The sequence below is a fragment of the Ovis aries genome, chromosome 16 (genome assembly GCF_016772045.2).
Source record: "Ovis aries strain OAR_USU_Benz2616 breed Rambouillet chromosome 16, ARS-UI_Ramb_v3.0, whole genome shotgun sequence".
Taxonomy (NCBI): Eukaryota; Metazoa; Chordata; class Mammalia; order Artiodactyla; family Bovidae; genus Ovis; species Ovis aries.
The window spans coordinates 31718699-31738592 of NC_056069.1; the positions used below are offsets into that span (position 1 = coordinate 31718699).

General features: G+C 46.5%; 1 protein-coding gene and 1 pseudogene across 1 annotated transcript; both read left to right on the forward strand.

The window, feature by feature from the left end:
- The first annotated feature begins 79 nt into the window (after nt 1–79).
- On the forward strand, nt 80–5030 carry LOC101115828 (arrestin domain-containing protein 4-like; annotated as a pseudogene).
- Nucleotides 5031–19167: 14137 nt separating this feature from the next.
- ANXA2R (annexin A2 receptor) lies at nt 19168–19638 on the forward strand. The gene has a single exon (XM_027979955.2). The coding sequence runs from the start codon at nt 19168–19170 to the stop codon at nt 19636–19638; it is 471 nt and encodes a 156-aa protein (XP_027835756.2).
- The last annotated feature ends 256 nt before the right edge of the window (nt 19639–19894 follow it).

Here is a 19894-nt window from a genome sequence, read left to right on the forward strand (position 1 = left end):
GGAAGGTAACTTGTTGCAGTTACTAGGGAAAGTAGCATTTACTGGAGGTTCCTCAAAAAGCTAAAAATGGAATGACTACATGATCCACGCATCCCCTTTCTGGGTATGTATATCCAAAGGAAACAAAATCAGGATCCTGATGAGATATCTGCACTCCCATGTTCATTGCAGCATTATTCATAATAGACAAGACATGGAAACAACCCTGTGTCAGTCAACAGATGACTGGACAAAGAAGACGTGGTGCGTGCATGCCTGGGCTAAGCTGCTTCAGTCACGGCCAACTCTTCGTGACCCTATGGACCGTATCCTGCCAGGCTCCCCTGTCCATGGGATTCTCTGGGCGAGAATACTGGAGGGGGTTGCATCCCCTCCTCCAGGGGATCTTCCCAACCCAGGGATCAAACCCGTGAGTTTTACATCTCTTACACTGGCAGGCAGATTCTTTACCATTAACTCCACATATATATACTCAGTGGACTACTACTCAGGTGTGAGAAAGAAAGAAATCCTGCCATTTGCAGCAACATGGGCAGAACTTCAAGGCATAATGCTAAGTGAAATGTCAGAGAAAGACAAATACTATATGGCCTCACTTACATGAGGGATCTAGAAAAGCTGAACTCATAGAAACAGAGAGTAGAATGATAGTTGCCAGGGCTGGGATGTGGGGGAGAAGAAGAGAGGTCAAAGGGCACACCATGAACTTAAGAGGTGCCAGGAGAGTAGATCTTAAATGGTTTCATCAGGAAAAGAAATGGTAATTGTGCGATGTGACGAGGTATTAACTAATGTTCCCATAGCAATTGTTTCACAGTATATAAGTATATTAAATTAATACATTGTATACCTTAACTTACAAAATATATGTTCATTTTATATCAATAAAGGTTGGGAGGGGAACAAAATGTTTTCACTTTGACTTTTTGGTGGCTGAATTTAGTTAATTGGTTAATCCTCTCAGGATTGAGCCTGTAGCTTTAGGCCATTGCAAGTTCTAGGTTTGCCCCTGAACTACAGCGTTTGGGTTTGTGTCAGGGATAAATCACAGTATTGACGCCTCAACTACCGTAGAGCCTGGCTTGCTGCTGCCCCCTAGTGGTGAGTGGGTGGCAAAGGCCCCACTGCTTTCCTTCCGGAAGGAGGGAGCCCCAAACATCCAGCCTGGAGGTTAACAAAGGCTGAAATTGGCTAGACTACTGAAATCTGTCACACCCCGTCTCCTCCCCTAACTCTCGCCAAATAATTGAGTCAGGCAAGAGGAAGGGTCAGGCCTGGCCCTGGGAGGGTGGGCTGAGATGGGATCCCTCACCTGAGGTGCTGGATCTGAGCCCTTTCCTAGTCAGTACCATCTCCCTACTTGCATGGATGTGAAATGAACGCAACATAGAAGGTGGACAGAGTGGATCTTCTGGCAGGAACCCAAGTCTAAACTGTGTGGGAAATTTGTGGGAAAACAAAAATTGTTTTTGTTTTACTCGACTTTTGCAAATGAATTTTGTTGGCTGTCGGTTTTAGAGACGGTGACTCTAGTGGACAAAAGTGTGCCTCGTAGTTTGGTTTGACTCTACAGTCTACAGGATTTTTTGACCCAAAAAATCTTTTTTTTTGGTTTCCTTTCCTCTCTCTTTTTCTTTCTTCCAACTTACTTTTCTTCTCTGCATTCTCCTGCTCTGATAGCTCTGAGCCTCTGCACCATCGTCATATTTTCTAAGCCTAAAACCAAGACCCTTGTAGCATTTGAGGGATATGGCATAAATGTTGTTTAGTCACTAAGTAAAGTCTGGAATCCTATGGACTGTAGCCAGCCTGCCTCTTGTCTGGATTTCCAGACAAGCATGTTGGATTGGGTTGCCATTTCCTCCTCCAGGGGATCTTCCCCACGCAGGGATTGAACCTGAGTTTCTTGCATTGGCAGGTAGAAGAGGGAAGAGGGAAGGGTTGAGACTTGGGGGGAAAATTCCATGATCTGAAGCTGCTAGAATTTTCTGAGAGTCAAACACTACTTTTTGATTTTCTTCCTCTTGCACTATCTTGTGTTCCCCTTCTTCCCTTTTCTTCTCCTTCTTCCCTTTTCAGGGAGCGTGAGTAAATGAGGAAAGGAGATTAATCATGAAGTCTTTGTTTCTCTGATGATTTTCCTTCTTGGTTTAGCTAAGGAACTACACTTTGGTCTTTAGTGTCAGGGTCCTTGCAACTGTCCATGTTCACTCCACCGCTAGGCTCAGCCCCTCATCACATCACATTCTGGATGCCCCAATCTCTGGGCTACTTCAGTGCCTACCAGGGGTTGAGCAGCTCCTTGCTCCTGCCCCAGGATCCCTGTGTTTAAAATATTAAGGCAAACGAAAGACATTTAAATATCTTTATTAGAATGGTTTATTTAATTTGTGGTGGAAAGATGTGTGAGAAAGGAAAGATGTAAAATTTCAAGATAAGGTGTTGAGAGACAATTTTCATCTTTTATCCCTATGATCTCATCTAAAAACCCTGAAAAAAATAAATAAAAACCCTGATATAGGGACTTCCTTGGTGATCCAGTGGTTAATAATTCACCTTGCAACGCAGTGGACATGGATTCCATCCCTGGTTTGGGGCAACTACTCAGGCCACACATACAACAAAGATCCTGTGTCTGGGAGACCCTAGGAAAGCAAACAAATAAGCACTTTTTAAAAAAAACTAATAAATATAAAACAAACATTCTCAAAATATCCTGAAAACAAAAAGAAAAATTTGAATATTTACACAGTAAGGAAATCTAGATTTATTCCACTATGATTGTTAAACAGATTGCAATAAGTAAATATAATGTTGACTGGTGCCGCTGTTGTATTTCTTTTTATGGTTTTTAGGAACAGAAATTGGATACCACAATCGTGTAAACGTAAAGTAATTTATTAGGGGATAACACATAACTTGTGGGGTCTCCCGCCAGGGCACCACACAGTGGCTGCGAGGGCCTCAGTGTGCAGCTGGGTGCTGCGGAGCCAGGGTGCAATCTGTGCCTGGAGACCCAGAGTCCCTGCTGCCTGCAGGTGGAGTACCTGGTCCTGCGCCTGAGCCGAGCATCTGCCTACTACAACCTGGAAAACATGCATTTCCATTTAGCTTTCAGCTTCCATCTGAACCTTTGGTAGCCTCATTCATCGGGAAATATGCAACTATTCAGTACTGTGTGAGAACCTCTGTATTGAAAGCTCAAGAGAAAATAGTTGGCTGTTGGGTTTTTAAATTAATTAATTTTTTCCATTTTATTTATTTTTAATTGGAGTACAATTGCTTTATGGTGTTGTGTTAGTTTCTACTGTACAACAGCATGAACCAGCTATATGTATGCCTATCTCCCCTCCCTCTTGAGCCTCCTTCCTATTCTCCCACCCCACTCTGTTAGTTTTTCACCTCTGGTCCAATTTCTCTGAGTGCCAAGACTGAAGGAAAGGGATACTGCAATGGAGAATCTATTCCAATTTACACAGAAGTAGAAAATTGTTGCTCTCGTCTGATTGATCCCAAAGTGGCTGTTTTCCAGATGCAGACATACCTGGTCAACAGGAAAACAAAGACTGTGAGGCTGGAGGTGGCCAACGTGACTGGGAACCACATCGCCTCCAGGAGCACCAACAGCTGGAAAGGGAAGATCCTTAAGATTCCGCCAGTGATGCCAACCATCCTGAACTGCTGCAGCATAAAGGGGACTACTCTTTAGCTGTGTCTGTTCACATTCCTGGTGCTAAAACAAGCTGATGCTTGAGCTGTTGTTAGTGATCAGCATGATTCCATTAGTAATGGTTTTGGCAGCAGGAACTCCAGAATATCCAGGTGGTTCATATGAGCTGGTTGACACTGACTCTGCCAGATCAGCTGGAAGCACCACCAAGCTATGAAGACGTGGCATGGGAGGAAGAATTCTCTAGACACACTTCTTACCTTCAACCCCCTGTTAGGGGGAGTCATGCCGTCCTTTGTTTGCCTTCCCTCAGGAATCAGATTTTGGACTCCGCCTCTTTATTCAGAGGTAAATTCACATCCTAGAGATGTAGAAGAGACCCAGCCTGCTTCCTTCATTCTCTGAACATATTCAGAAATCACTGTGTTAATCATCAAATTAGAACGTTGGTTCTTTACCCCTGCCCTTTTGAGGAAGAGGGAGGGAAGATGAGCTTAAGGACGTAAATAGATATCAACACTGAAGATGACAGAAGTTAAAGAATTTGTTACTTACCAGTGGGGCAGCAGGATTGTTGCACAAGTTTGTGATGCGGTCTTGTGTCCCTTTTGAATGAGAAGGCAAAGATGTGAAAAGTCACAGAATGTAATGGAAGTCCTGATGTGATAAAGTGGAGGGGTGCCTGTGTTGACCCAAGAGAAAGTGCCTACATATAGTGGAAACACTATGTGAGCATATCTTTAAGAAGGCTTCTCAAAGTGGAAAAGCTGTGTCTTATTCTTTAAAGTGGTATGAATGCATTAGGAGGAGATAATTTTGGAGAATATAGCAGCACAGGGGTGTAAATGAACAGAAAAGAAGCCCACTCTAAATACAAAGTGAGGCTCTCTGGTGTCAGGGTCTTTACATTACACAGGACAACTGGAAAAACCATAGCTTTGACTAAACGGACATTTGTCAACAAAGTAATGTCTCTGCTTTTTAATATGCTGTCTAGGTTTGTCATAGCTTTTCTTCCAAGGAGCAAGCGTCTTTTAATTTCATGGCTGCAGTCACCATCTGCAGTGCTTTTGGAGCCCCCCCCAAATAAAGTCTGTCACTGTTTCCATTGTTTCCCCATCTATTTGCCATGAATTGATGGGACCATATGCCATGATCTTAGTTTTTTGAATGTTGAGTTTTAAGCCAGCTTTTTCACTCTCCTCTTTCACCTCCATCAAGAGGCTCTTTAGTTTCTTTTTGCTTTCTGCCATTAGGATGGTGTCATCTGCATATCTGAGGTTATTGATATTTCTCCCAGGCAAGCTTGATTCCACCTTGAGATTCATCCAGCCTGGCATTTTGCATGATGTACTCTGCATACAAGTTAAATATGCAGGGTGACAACATATAGCCTTGACATGCTCCTTTCCCAATTTTAAAACATGTTGTTCCATGTCTGGTTCTGTTTCTTCTTGACCTGCATACAGGTTTCTCAGGAGATGGGTAAGGTGGTCTAGTATTCCCATCTCTAAGAATTTTCAAGAGTGTGTTATGATCCAAAGTCAAAGGCTTTCATGGTTAATGAAGCATAAGTAGATGCTTTAAACTGATAAACTTACATGAATTGAAGATATGCATACACAAAACTATGTCACATATTACAAGTCTGATGCAAACCCATATGTAAAAAATAAAATAGTTCTTTAATAGCAAGAATTGCAGTAGAAGTAGGGAGAGCAGAGAGAAAGAGGAGCCCGGAATAAGAGAATGAACATAATTACATAAGAAAGGATAAGAGTTCTGCAAATAACAAAAAAGAATGAAAGAAAAAAGTCTTGAAAACGTGGCATTAACTCAGGGCATTTGTGAATTAGGTATGAAAACCATAGTATATATGAAGTCTTCTTTTGATTCAGATCATCTACTGTAGAAAAAAATAGGAATATTACAATTCTAAGTAGGCATGGGACTCTACTTTTCCCCACCCCTACATGATCACTCCGTTCCTCTTTTCCCTTCCTGATGTGAAAGCAAGAGGACCTGGAATCTCAGCCCAGCTCCAGCATGAACCAGCTGTGGGTTTTGCAGGGAGGGAACTTGACTGAGCCTGTCTCTAACACCAGACCATCCTCTCTCATTTGCTCAAAGAAGAGAACCTGAAGTATGATTTGACCAGTTGTGCCTCCCAAGCAAAGAGGCTTCTTCCAGTGAATGGAAACTGCCCGCGACCCTCATCTTCTTCCTTCCCCTCCTTTAACCCAATCACCAAAAACCACTCAGAACTTCCATGCCCCTCCCAGAAAGATGTAGTGATCTCCTCAGCCCCCAGAGACCCCCGAGGTAATTTGCAAGGCAAATGAGTGTGGATCCCACCTATCAACACCCGGGTTTCCCAAAACCAGGACAGGCCGGCACTATAAAAGGCACACTCCTCACCCAGCCCAGTCATTCGCGCCTGTGCTTAGACCCACTGAGCTCTGGGCCTGGTGAGGAGGCTGAAGCCATGGAAGCGCAGTGCTGGAGGAGGGCACGTCCCGAGCCCGCCTTGCCTCCGGGCCTGAACCGAGAACAGGCCTGGGCCTGGGCTCTGGATAACTTCCCCGCGCTGAGCCGCCCCTCCTGCCTCAGCCCCGAGTTCTGCGGGGACGCGCACTACTGCGCCTGTGGGCTGCCGCGCCACGCTTGCCCCGGACCCGCGGACGGTCTCCGCGTCGAGATGGGCCAGAAACGCTGGCGAGAGCCGCAAGGCCACCAGTCGGCTGCTAGTCCGGGATGGAGCGACAGTCCCGTCAGGAAGAGGCCCAAGCCGCCCAGCGGCGGGCCCAGCAGGGTCTGAACAGCCAGCCGATGCCAGCAGCTGCGGAGGCTGCCAGACCCGCGGCCAGATCGCCGCCAGGAGGCCAGGAGGCCCTCCACCCCACCCCACCGCACACACCTTGAGGTTGCGGAAAAGTGAGACTTGAAACCCGGTGGAACCCGGCAAGGAAAGGAATAGCAGCCTCCTGTCTGGCGCACAGCACCCTTTCAGTCACCACCCTGGACTGGAGCCTGGGTCACCCCAGCGGAGGCCCAATCTGCCCAGGCGGGGCCGGGGGGGGGGGGGGGGGGGGGGACTTCTCCCCTCGGCTCCGCCTCTCTCGGGGAAGAGCCTGGAGATATCTGTGGGGCAGAACATTCCTTTTTTTTTCTTCCGTTCTTGGATAATTGACGGGCTTTTCAATGAGAAATCTCTAAAGCCATAAAAAGGAACGCATTTGAGTCTAGTCTAATGAGGTGGATGAACCTAGAGCTTATTATTCAGAGTGAAGTCAGTCTGAATGAGAAAGAGAAATCTCCTATACTAACGCGCATATATATGGAATCTAGAAAGATGGTGCTGACGAATTTATTTGCAGGGCAGCAATGGAGAAACAGACATAGAGAACAGATTTATTGACAGGGAGGGGGAAAAGGAGAGAGTGAGCTGTATGGGAAAAGTAAGAGGGAAACTTACATTAGCTTATGTAAAGTAGACAGCCAATGGGAATGTGCTGCAAACTCCCTGAACTCAAACTGGGGCTCTGTAAGAATCTAGAGGGGTGGGATGGTGAGAGCGATGGGAGGGAGGTTCAGACCAAGGCGGGACATATGTATACCGATGGCTGATTCATGTTGATAGTTGACAGAAAACAACAAAATTCTGTAAAACATGACCCTTCAATTAAAACATAAATTAGGAAAAAGGAAATCTCTCTTCAGGAATCTATGCTATCAAGGAACTTTCCTGTTGATGTAATCAGAATTGTCATACTTCTTATATTAATTCCAATTTGCAAATGATTAAAACATGCTTCCCTATTCTCTGCTTGTGAATTGATTTGGGTGGGTGGAGTCTGGACTTGAAGTGGTACTGGGATGGGGAGTCTTTGGCTGAAAGAACTGAGACCTAGGTCAGGGATCTAAAAGATTAAGGAAACACAAAATGAACCCAATATATATAACCTTGAGTACCTTGGTGGCCTATATTAATCTCTTTCCTTTGTTCAAATATTGGGAAAGTAGCACTCCCCAACATAGCTTTTGGGAAAAATTTTGAAAGGATCTTTGGAAAGCCAGTATGATAATACACATTAAGCATTTCAACAGGAATACTCTTGAGCCAGAGTACTAATTCCATAAGCAGAAATTGTAGTTACAAACAGACATGTATGCCAATACAAGATAAAAAATGTAAATGATAGTCATATCTGCACAACTCCATGGTTTTTAAACCATATTAATTTTTGGCTGCTATTCCTTCATCAATTCAGGGGCAGGTGCGGGCTTCTCATTGCCATGGCTCCTCTTGTTGCAGAGCATGAGCTCTAGGGCTTCTGAGCTTCAGTAGTTGCAGCATGTGGGCTCCAGAGCACAGACTCAATGGTTGTGGCACCAGGGCTTAGCTGTTCCCACAGCATGCAGGATCTTCCCAGATTAGAGTTTGAATCCATGTCTCCTGCCTTGGCAGGCAGATTCTTTACTGCTGAACCACTAGGGAAGACCCTGCAAGACATGATTTTTAAAAGACACCCAGAGGCTGAATCTTAGACAGGTAGTGGCTATAGCAACTAAGCTTGAAGGGCGTGCTTCTAAGCAAGTTGGAAGGGAAAGCACTGAGGCACAGCTACCCAAAAGGCTGAGGGAGGGCAGACTTTCCAGAGCCTTTCCTATGAAACATTCTGCTGCAGTTCCTTCCTCAAGTGCCTACCTCGGTCTTTCATGGCTTTTCTGGGTCTCACGCAGCCACCTGATCTACAGTATTCAGCTTCCTGGGGGCTGAAGTTAGAGATGATGGGGAACCATCACTCACCACACAATTCTCATCCCAGTTCAAGTGGAGCATTCCCCCAGGCTCTCAGCTCTGGGGGTGGTTCAGACCCAAGTTCCTGTCCCCGGTGGGTCAGGGAGGAACCCAGGCTACCCCTCTGGCTTCCAGACAACAAAACGCTTGAGAGTAGACACATGAAGTTCCAAACCTTTGATCTCCTAGATGCTGAATCAGTATATCTGGGCCAAGAGGTTGGACCCAGAAAGACTTTTGTGGAGAATGGGCAATGCCCACGTGACAGTAACATGCAGAGCTGTGTAGTTTTCCAGTGGAAATTACAGATCCCATCATGTGCTAATCAGCACTTCATGCCCAATGTGACTTCAATTCTGTAACCCTACATTTTCTTACTTATAAAATGTAATTTATAATAATAGCACTTAAATAAATGGGATAAGAAAAATGACACAGCACAGTGCTTATCATAAGTTCTTCGTGGCTGTTACCTGTAGTAGCTTGAAAGGTAATGTGAATAGGCATTAGAATCCTTCTATTTCTTGTTGAACTATCTCTAAACATTTTAATATCAAATATTTAATGTAAATATTTTAAAGTGAAATAGGACAGTACCTTATACATTGAAAATATAACTTACACCCTATCCCTTCCCAACTGATGAGTCACTCTATTGATAGATTTTGAAGTCTGTTTTTATGTGTTACAAATGTAAACATACTCATGCAAATTAATGAAACAAGTATTATTTCCCTCCAAGGAACCACATTATATGCATGGATTAACAACTTGACTTGTCGGTCAATACTACTTTAGACACCTTTCTTTCTTTATTCAAAGGTGCCTGTGTGCGTGCTGAATTTCTTCAGTTGTGTCTGACTCTTTGTGACCCAATGGACTATAGACTGCCAGGCTCCTGGGTCCATGGACTTTTCCAGACAAGAATACTGGATTGGGTTCCCATTTCCTCCTCCAGGGTTGCTTCCTACACCAGAGATCTAATTGGAGTCTCTGTGGCTCCTGCATTGGTGGGTGGATTCTCTACCACTGGGCCACCTGGGAAGCCCCATCACACAGGCTACTTGCTGCTAACCTCTGTGGGGGAAGTAGCTGTCATTTGTATTCAAACAAAGTTCTGGGAAGTTTCCACACCACCAGAGCCTAATAGCATCATGCTGAGCCTTCAAAGAGGACAGTGTTGTTGTCCTTCCCTTAAGCCTGGACCAGCAGAGCTTTCAGCCTTGAATATCCTTATTAGATGTCCCCAAGTCAGTTGCTTCCCAGGTGACTCAGTGGTAAAGAATCTATCTGGGACACAGGGAGACTTGGGTTCAATCTCTGGGTTGAGAAGATCTCATTAAGAAGGAAGTGGCAACTCACTGCAGTATCCTTGCCTGGGTAAAACCTGTGGACAGAGAAACCTGGTGGGCTGCATATAGTCCATGGGGTTTCAAAAAGTCAGACTAGACGCAGTAACAACAAGAACAAAGTCAGTTGCTCTAATGAACCCCTTTAACTTAGCACTCTTGGCTGCCTTGACCAGAGCTTCCAACGTCCTGCCTCTTGTGTTGTCCATTATTTTCCATCCTCTTTATTTCCTTATTACTCATTTTTGGTTCTGATTCTCTTCCCTTTTTGTCTCTATCTCCTTTCTCACTTTTATTTCTACTTCCCCTCCCCCCACCTCCAGCTCCTGCACAATATGGGCTTTAGTGGGGATCATTTTAGAGTTTACTTTCCTGGCAGAGAATCAACTATCAAAGAGAAGAAGATTCAGCTGTGTCCTCACGGTCTCTTGTCTATGCTCTTCCCTTAAAATTCAGCTCTGCCAAAGCAGGAGCGGGTTCTACAAGTCGGCGTGCAGTACCCATCACAGCACCTTGCTCACGGCAGGTTGTGGAAACACACTTGATTAAACGCTTTGAATTAAACTGACTTTCTTAAGTTGAAGATAAAAGACTGATCAAGGACATCTAGGCTTGGATGCACTCACATGCTTGCCAAGATAATGTCTGAAACATCTGAGAAAGGATATAAGGAGATGCAATGTCACTATAAATCTAACACTAGAAAGGAAAAGCAAACCACTACGATTAAACACAGAAAAAGATAACGTTTTGAGTTTGCTATTGATTGATGTTTTGTTTAATAGCCATGATTATACTATTAAGAATGAAAATGAAAATAACAATAACTGTAATAGCCAACTTGTTATTTTGCCTGAGACTATCTAATTACATAACCTTTGTTAATGAATTTACTCCAAAAAGTTGCCTTTAAAATGGTAAACTTCAGCTACCATCCAGGTAAGAATATGAAGACACGAGAGGTTAGACAACTAGCTGAGTATCTTCTACCAAACAGTCTGCATCTAAATCTGTAGATCTTGACCCTGACACTTCTACTTGTTGGCTGAAAGTCTGAAGCAATTTTGTCTTAGAATTGAAGACCAAAAGGGAAGTCTGACCAGCAGTGTGGTTTCATGCAAAGATGGTCACAATTTGGTCATCTCGGTAAAATCTAATGATACTCTGTTTCTAGGCAAAAAGCCCTGAGAATCAATGGACATAGGAACCTAAAAATAACAGGCATTTAGGATACTTTTCATAAGAGTAGCCTCCCAAATAGCTTTTCTTGACAGAGCCCCTGTACCTCTATTTCCTTTAAACAAACAACAAAAGTTTTAATCCTCTCAAATCAACGAAATCAACTCAAAGTCTAAGAACTCCACCCAAGAAGTTTGAATTCACCCTTCATCTTCTCAGATCCCACCTGCTGAAGCAATTTGCAACCACCCACCCTAATAGCCTCTGGTTGGACGCCTAAGAACCCAGAACACTATAAATTCGTAAGCAGGGGGTCCCAGAAGACTTCTCTTCTCCCCGCTGAAGCGATGGAGCACTTTCCCCGCTGTGTGCGCCAGGCCTGGGATTCCGCGGAGGAGCCCCAGGAACCAGAGGTGCGGCAGCTCCTGCGCTCAGTGAACCCTAAGGAATGGCAGCTCCCTTGCTATCCTACCCTGGGCGAACTCTCTCCGGACGAGGAGGACTTCAATCGGGAAGAACCTTCGGCCCCCTGCCGCCTTCTGCGCCTATATTGCCCCAAACACCGACCCCGAGAACAGAGCCCCTGCAGGCGACAGGGCGAGTCTCGGGCTCCAGACCCCACACCCGCTCCCGGCCAGGAGTCCCGACGCCCTCAGGACAGGAGGAAGCCGCGCGCCCAGAAGGTTTCCCTGATCCGATTTTGCCACAGGAGGAACCCAGTGTCTGAAACCGGAGACCTCTGACGCCGGACATGCTTCCGGAGCATCGCCCTCTTGCTGATCTGGAGAGACACCAACAGACGCCCCACGGCGCTGGACTGAAAGACCCTAGGTTGTCTCTCAGGTCGCCTTTGTCCCTAGGACCCCTCCTCTCCACTGAGACCCTTCGTTGGAGGATTCCCTGCGACAGATGCTGTTACAAGAAAACCTCTCCGTTTAGCAATCGTGGAAGAATTCTTCCCGGGCATTTGGAATCTCTCTGTTATCTCATAAGTTGCATCTTTACTACTTGATGGTTAAGTAAATCTCTTAACCGAATTCCATCGTCTTTCTGCTGCTTTGGCTTTTCGGGGAGGACCAGGCGCGCGGGCGGGGTGGCCGGTTCAGTTCTCCCGCGGGACCCTCGGTCCCCTGATTTGCTGAACTGGGTGGGGGGGTCGTGGGATATCTTGGGCACACCAGGCGGCCAGGGGGCCGACACAGCTGTTGTCAAACTGGGTCAAACTTGCCAGGATCCAGGAGATTACACACAGCGCAGCCGGCAGCCCTGAGAACTCCGCTTTGCCCTGGAAACGCTCCTGCTCGCTCGACCCGCTCTTTCCCTTCCTGTCCATCTGCGGGGCGTCCGGTCATCTGCACGCGGCTCCCCGGTGCCCAGCGCAGGTCGCCGCTCCAGATGCGTCCAGAAGCCTGGACCGCAGCAGCACAGAGCTCCTGTCTCCCTCGGACACTTTCCTGGGTGCGTCCCTTCTTCCTCTGAGCCGCTCCAACCCAATTTCCAGCTCGCACGTCCGAGCTGACGTGGAGCCAGGGTGCTGGGGCCGCGGACAAGCGAAAACTCAAAACTCGAGACTGGCTTCGTGAGGAGGGATTTCTGCGGCCAGATTCTGGAGCGGTTGGCTCCCTTTACATCCTAACTTCAACCCGGCGACTTGCCAAGGCTCCTGACTTCTCATTACCAATCGCAGCAGAACTCCTGTTTCCACCAAACCCGGGGGTGAAATGGGGGAGCTGAGAGAACAATGCAGGCCACCTTTAAGACCTTGTTTGGTTGCTAAATCATGTCCGACTATGCTACTGTGGCCGCCAGGCTCCCCTGTCCATGGAATTTCTCCAGCCAAGAATATTGTAGTGGCTTGCCATTCTCTTCTCCAGGGAATCTTTCTCACCCAGAAATCAAACGCGCACCTCCCTCATTGGCAGGCAGGTTCTTTACTAGTGAACCAACATGGAAGCTCATGTAGGAGTGTAAGAAACACTCACACCGTCATTCTGAGATTTTCTCAACTGCTGTGATTCTTCTGAGGGCAAATCTGTCACTGGGATTAAACTAGTAGGAGTCTGAAAGTGGGGGCTCCCTCCCCAGGGAGCTATTTCCTAGGATTCTTTCAACTCACCTTTCTAGTTTCTGGTATCGCACCTAAGCCAAACTTTTCCTCTTTCCTTGCCAGGATTCCGTGCATCTCCTGGGCCCAGTGCATGGGGTGGCTCAACCAGTGTGTAACCCTGACTTGTACCAAGGAATTACAGAAGTATTCTTTTCACCCCTATTGGAACACAGGATGATCTTTTATTTTTTCAGATTCAATTACAAAATTTCCAGCGAGGCAGGAGCCTGTAACATACAGCACATAACCAGAGGACGTGAGGACAGGGCTGTGTGTGGTATTTACTGCTGTGCCTCTATTAACGTACTTTTCATGTTCTACTTTGTCCTTTATTTCTTCAAAAGTGTATGCGAGAAATGAAATCAATAAGAACCGGAAATAAAGAAATTACTTTTACATGTCATCTTCATTTTTCAGTAGTAATTTCAAATTCTTAGATAAATAAATGAAATAGCCCTTGAATTCATGGAAACACAGGGTTCTTTATAAGCCCACTTATGGAGAAGCACTGGCAGGCTTTGGAATATGCAGTTCTAGAGGTCTTTTGGAAATTTGAAAATCCAAAATGTTATGCACCCTAACCTTTAATCCAATCACCAAAACCACTCAGAACTTCGGTGCCCCTTTCAGAAAGATGTAGGGATTTCCTCAGTCCCCAGGGACCCCGAGGTAATTTGCAAGGCAAATGAGTGTGGATCCCACCTATCAACACCCGGGTTTCCCAAAACCAGGTCAGGCAGGCACTATAAAAGGCCCACTCCTCACCCAGCCCAGTCATTCGCGCCTTGCTTAGACCCACTGAGCTCTGGGCCTGGTGAGGAGGCTGAAGCCATGGATGCGCAGTGCTGGAGGAGGGCACGTCCCGAGCCCGCCTTGCCTCCGGGCCTGAACCGAGAGCAGGCCTGGGCCTGGGCTCTGGATAACTTCCCCGCGCTGAGCCGCCCCTCCTGCCTCAGCCCCGAGTTCTGCGGGGACGCGCACTACTGCGCCTGTGGGCTGCCGCGCCACGCTTGCCCCGGACCCGCGGACGGTCTCCGCGTCGAGATGGGCCAGAAACGCTGGCGAGAGCCGCAAGGCCACCAGCCGGCTGCTAGTCCGGGATGGAGCGACAGTCCCGTCAAGAAGAGGCCCAAGCCGCCCAGCGGCGGGCCCAGCAGGGTCTGAACAGCCAGCCGATGCCAGCAGCTGCGGAGGCTGCCAGACCCGCGGCCAGATCGCCGCCAGGAGGCCAGGAGGCCCTCCACCCTACCCCACCGCACACATCTTGAGGTTGCGGAAAAGTGAGACTTGAAACCCGGTGGAACCCGGCAAGGAAAGGAATAGCAGCCTCCTGTCTGGCCCATGGCACCCGTTCCTCCGCTGCCCTGGACTAAGTCCCTCCAGCGGAGGCCTCATTCTGCAGGGTTAGACTTCTCCCCTGGGCCCCGCTTCGCTCAGCTATCTTAAGGAACTTAAACTTGTAGCTGCACTCAGAATCGTTGTCTTTCTTATGTATTCCAGTTGTGCACGATGATTACAGCCAGTTGCCCTATTCTCTGCCTGTGGAATTGATTTGGGCGTGTGGAGTCAGGACTGGAAGTGGTATGTGTGAGGGGCAAAGCTGTACCTGAAGAGGGAGCTAGGACCCAGGTCCGGGCTCCTTAACATCAATGAACCAAAAAGGGAAACAGTGGCATAACTTTGAAACCAAGCTGCTGCTGCTACTAAGTCGCTTCAGTCGTGTACGACTCTGTGCGACCCCATAGACGGCAGCCCACCAGGCTCCCCGTCCCTGATATTCTCCAGGCAAGAAGAGGCCTATATTAAACTTTTTCCTTTTATCCACTGTTGGTAACATAAAAACTCCACAACACAGCTTTTGGGAATTGATTTGAAAGGATCTTTGGACAGGCAATGTTGTATGGAAAGCACATTAAACATTTCAATGTGAACACTAGTTGGACGCAGAATTTCACTTCTTACAAGCAAAGAATTATACTTTTTTAAAAATAGTGCTTTCCAGTAAAGGCTGGGAAATAAATATGATACGTCTCCAGGAGCCCCTCTCCCATTTTAACAACTATTTCCCACTTCCCTATTCGTATGTCTGCAGGAGTAGCCAAGTTAATGCTTATAAGTTGTTGGGGTGTTTTGTTGTTGTTGCTGTTGTTGTTTTGGCTATGCTGGGTCTTTGCTGCACCAGGCTTTCTCTAGTTGTGGCGCATGGGGGCTACTCTTCACTGGGGTGTCCGGGCTTTTCATTGCATTGGCTTCTCTTGCTGAGGAGCGGGGGCTCTAGGCGCTTGGGCTTCAGTAGTTACCCACAGGCTCAGCAGCTGTAGCTTGTGGGCTCCAGAATGCTGTCTCAGTAGTTGTGGCTCAGGGCCTTAGTTGCTCCACAGCATGAGAAACCTTCCTGGATCAGGGATTGAACCTATGTCCTCTGCAATGGCAGGCAGATTCTTAACCACTGGACCACTAAGGAAGCCCTAGAACTTGATCTTAACATGTACTCTAAGTACCAATTTACTTCCCAATTTCTTGTTATCTATCTCAAGTCTACATGTAAAGGGACGTTCACATGTCTCTTCCTGGATCATTCATACAACCATTACATCACTGTGGCCCACTCTGTTATTCCCAGCTCCTCTATAAGAAAACGTCACATCACTGCTCCTCTCCCGCTGGATGGATGGATGCCTGGACATGTGTGCGTGTTAAGTCACTAAGTTGCTTAAGTCGTGTCCAACTCTTTGTGATGCTATGGACTGTACCTGCCAGGCTCCTCTGTCCATGGGATTCTTCAGGCAAGAATATTGGAGTGGGTTGCCATGCCCATCTCCAGAGGGCCTTCCCAGCCCAAGAACTGAACCTGGATCTCCCACATTGCAGGCAGATTCTTTACTGTATATTCTGCACTAAAGTCTCCTGCATGGCAGGCAGATTCTTTACTGCTGAGCTACCAGGGAAGCCCCCTGATGCTAGGACATGGTCACCCTAACAGCACACAGTTGTCAGTGAGCTGGTTCTGAAAAAAAGATGACTGTTTCAGGATGCATTTCCTCTTTACTGCCCATTCTTTAATCCCATGAAGTATCATCACACAAAGGTGAACAGCTATATTGATTTTTATAGAAGGATGGGGAACTGAAAGAAACTACACATCAAAGAGGAGAAAATTACACTAAGTATTTAATTTTTTAAAAGTTAGCATTCTGAGAGTACCCTTTGACCCACGGTAGAAGATGAGACTCTCTAGAATTAGCCTACTTACAGGGCACAATAACAATTCAAAACAGAATCTGAATATTTACCCTGTGCACTAAACTGAGCCACCTGGGTTTCCCAGACTGTCCAGAGTGTACTGCTTCCTTAAAACAAGTGGGCTCACAGCTATCACCTACTTGTGCTGAGAGGGCTGAAAGACAACACTGTGGCTCCTCCTTCTGACTGGACTGGAGCCTGAGTCACTCCAGCTTCCTTCTTCCGAACATTTTGTTTCAGTTCTTTCTCAAAACATAAAGAACAGCATCACTAAGCAGGTGGTCAATAAGCAAGGTCTCCTCATACTCAAACTGGAATCCCAACCCCCTGCAAAAGGAACTCACCTTTTGAAACATGTAGTTGGCATCCCTGAGAATACAAGGATCCTTGAGGATCCTGTAGTCCCACACTAAGACTGTCCCTGACTCTCACCAGAAGCCAATCCGTGCCTCGCATACCCTTGCTAACTCTTCTCACAGATCTATCTATATTCTATCACGATGCTCTTTTTTGTAACAATGGACCAATACTTATTCTTGGTATTGCTAGAAAATGAAATGGTTTACTTTGTTCATAGGCCTGTCTACATTATTTCACATTCATTTTGGTGATTATTCATTGAATCTATAAAATGCTCGTTCTTTCTTCCCTTCTTGAAACCACCTCATTCCTGCCTTGAGACTATAGCTACCTGGAAGATATATTCCTATTTCATATGCCCAGTATTGAAGGATGAGTTTGCTCCATGCTGGCTTACAGGATCAATGGAATTCTCCTATTCTTGATGCTCAGAAGTTACTTATGAATGAAATTTAGAAAAAAAACAGGTGGGACAGAGTACTTGATTTGCCATTTTCTTTGAAAATTGGAAGAGAAAACATAAAAGAGAATGGAAACCCTTGCAGATTAAAAGAGACGGTTGCTGTCTAGTCGCTCTGTCATGGCGTCCAGCTCTTCTGTAACCCCATGGACTGCAGCTCGCCAGGCTCCTCTGTCCATGGGATTTCCCAGGCAAGAATACTGGAGTAGGTTGCCGTTTCTTTCTCCAGGGGATCTTCCCAACCCAGGGATCAAACCCACATCTCCTCATTAGATTCCCCCCCAAATCAGGTGCAGCCATTCCATGTTATTCTCATGAACCCCCTCAACTTACCACTATCGGCTCTCTTGACCAGAGCTTCCAACCCTCTACTTCCTCTGCTGTTCATTCTTTCATCCACTTACTTTATTTACATATATCTCATCTTTGTCATTTTGATTGTTTGCCTTCTTTCCTCGGTTTCCTTTTCCCTCATTTTTACCCTACCATTGTCTTTTTTCCTCAGCTTATGCAAAATATTGGCTTTAGTGAGTCTTTCAAATATTCGAGTTTGCTTTCCAGGCAGCAAATCCACTGTCACAGGGAACAAGATTCAGCTGTATCTTCATGTTCTCTTGTCTGTGTCTTTGCTCTCCCCTTAAAATTCAGCTCTGCCAAAGCAGGACCCAGTTCTACATTTCTGTATGTGCAGCACTATCACAGCACCTTGCTCATGGTAGGCTGTCAAAACATTCTTGTTTAGAACTCTTTGCATTAAACTGGCTTTGTTAAGTTGAAGAGAAATGACTGATCAAGGAAATTTAGGCCTGGATGCACTGACATGTTTGCCAAGACACTGTCTGAAAGAAATGAGGAAGGACGTAAAGAGATGCAATTTCACTTTAGATCTGACACTAGAAGGGAAAAGCAAATCACTCTGATTGAACACACAGAAAAAGACATTTTCAGTTTGCTATTGATTGATGCTACGTTTAATATCCATGATCATATTACTAAGAATGATGATGATAATAACAAGTGTAAGTGAGTAATAGCTTCTTTTGATAGGAAATATCTAATTATTTGACTTTGTTATTGAATTAGCCATAAAAGCTTCCTGTTAAATTTTTGCTATTATCCAGGTAAAAACATGAAGACAAGAAAGGTTAGGTAACTAGCTGAGTCATATAGAAATAATAGACAGAACTTGTACCCAAAACGTCTGCATCTAGATTCCTAGACCAACTCCCCCTACCAACATGTTGGCTCAAAGTCTGCAGTAGTTTTAGTTTAGAACTGAAGAACTAGAGTGAGAGTCTGATCAGCAGGGTGATTTCATACAAAAATGGCCAACTTCTCATACTGATCACCTGGGTAATATTTGATGGAACTTTCCCAGCAGAAGGGCCTTGAGACTCCATGCACATACAATTACCTAAAAGAGTCAGGCACTTGGGATACTTTTCATAAAAGAGTAACCTTCCAAAGGACTTGTCTTGACAGAGCTCCTGTACCTGTTATTCCTGTAAAAACAAACAACACAAGAACATTAATCCTCTCAAACCACTAAATCAACTCAATTTTGAATAACTCAATCAGATGACTGCGTTTTCCTTTAACCTCCTGGGATCCCTCCTTCTAAACCAATTTGCCACGGGAATAAAAAGGCAGGTCAGGATCCAAAGCCTTGCTGCTGTAGAGTCACTAAGTCCCCTCTGACTCTCTTGCTACTCCAAGAACTGTAGCCCGCCAGGCTCCTCTGTACATGGAATTCTCCAGGCAAGAATACTGGATGGAGTGAGTTCCATTTCACTCTCCAGGGTATGGAACAGGGTCTCCTGCATTGCAGGCAGATACCTTACCGCTGAGTCTGAATTTTCCTTTCATCTCCTCAGGTCCGGCCTTCTGAACCAATTTGTCACAGGAGGACAACCACACATCAGGGCTGTAAGTCCAGGAAAGCATAAATTCGCAAGGAGGGCATTCCTGGAAACTTCTCCTCCGCTGAGGGGCCAAGCGATGGAGCACTTTCCCCGCTGTGTGCACGCGGCCTGGGGTTCCTCAAAGGAGCCCCAGGAAACAGAGGTGCTGCAACTCTTGAGCTTAGCGGACCCTGGGGAATGGCAGCTGCCTTGCTTTCCTACTCTGGGCGAACGCTCTTCGAACAAGGAGAACTTCAGTCGGAAACAACTTTCTACCCCCTGCGGGCTTCTGCGCCCATACTGCCCGAAACACGGACCCGGACGCAGAGCAACTGCGGGCCGGGAGCCTGGCGGCCAGCTCTGGACACCAAGCCCGCGCCCGGCCGGGAGCCGCCGGCGCTCTCAGAAGGGGAAGACGCCCGCGCGCCCCCAAAGCTTCCCTGGGCGGATTTTGCCGCAACGGGAGGACCTAACGTCTGAAACCCGACCTCTGACCCCGGGGACTGTTCCGGAGCATCGCCCTCCTCCTGACCTGGGGAGACACCACCGCGAGTCCCAAGAATGGTAGCCGCGGACCTATTCTCAGCGGCCGCAAAGACCTAGGCTGCCTCTCCCGCCGCCTTTGGCCCCAGGAGCCCTCATTTCCGCTGAGACTCTTCTTCATTGGACGACCCTCTGGGACAGAAGCAATTACAATAGCACCTCTCTGTTTAGAAATCGTGGAAGAATTCGTCTTCATAGACATTTGGGAATTTCTCTTTCTCTTAATAGAGTGAGTGAAGTCGCTCAGTCGTGTCCGACTTTTGGCGACCCCATGGACTGCA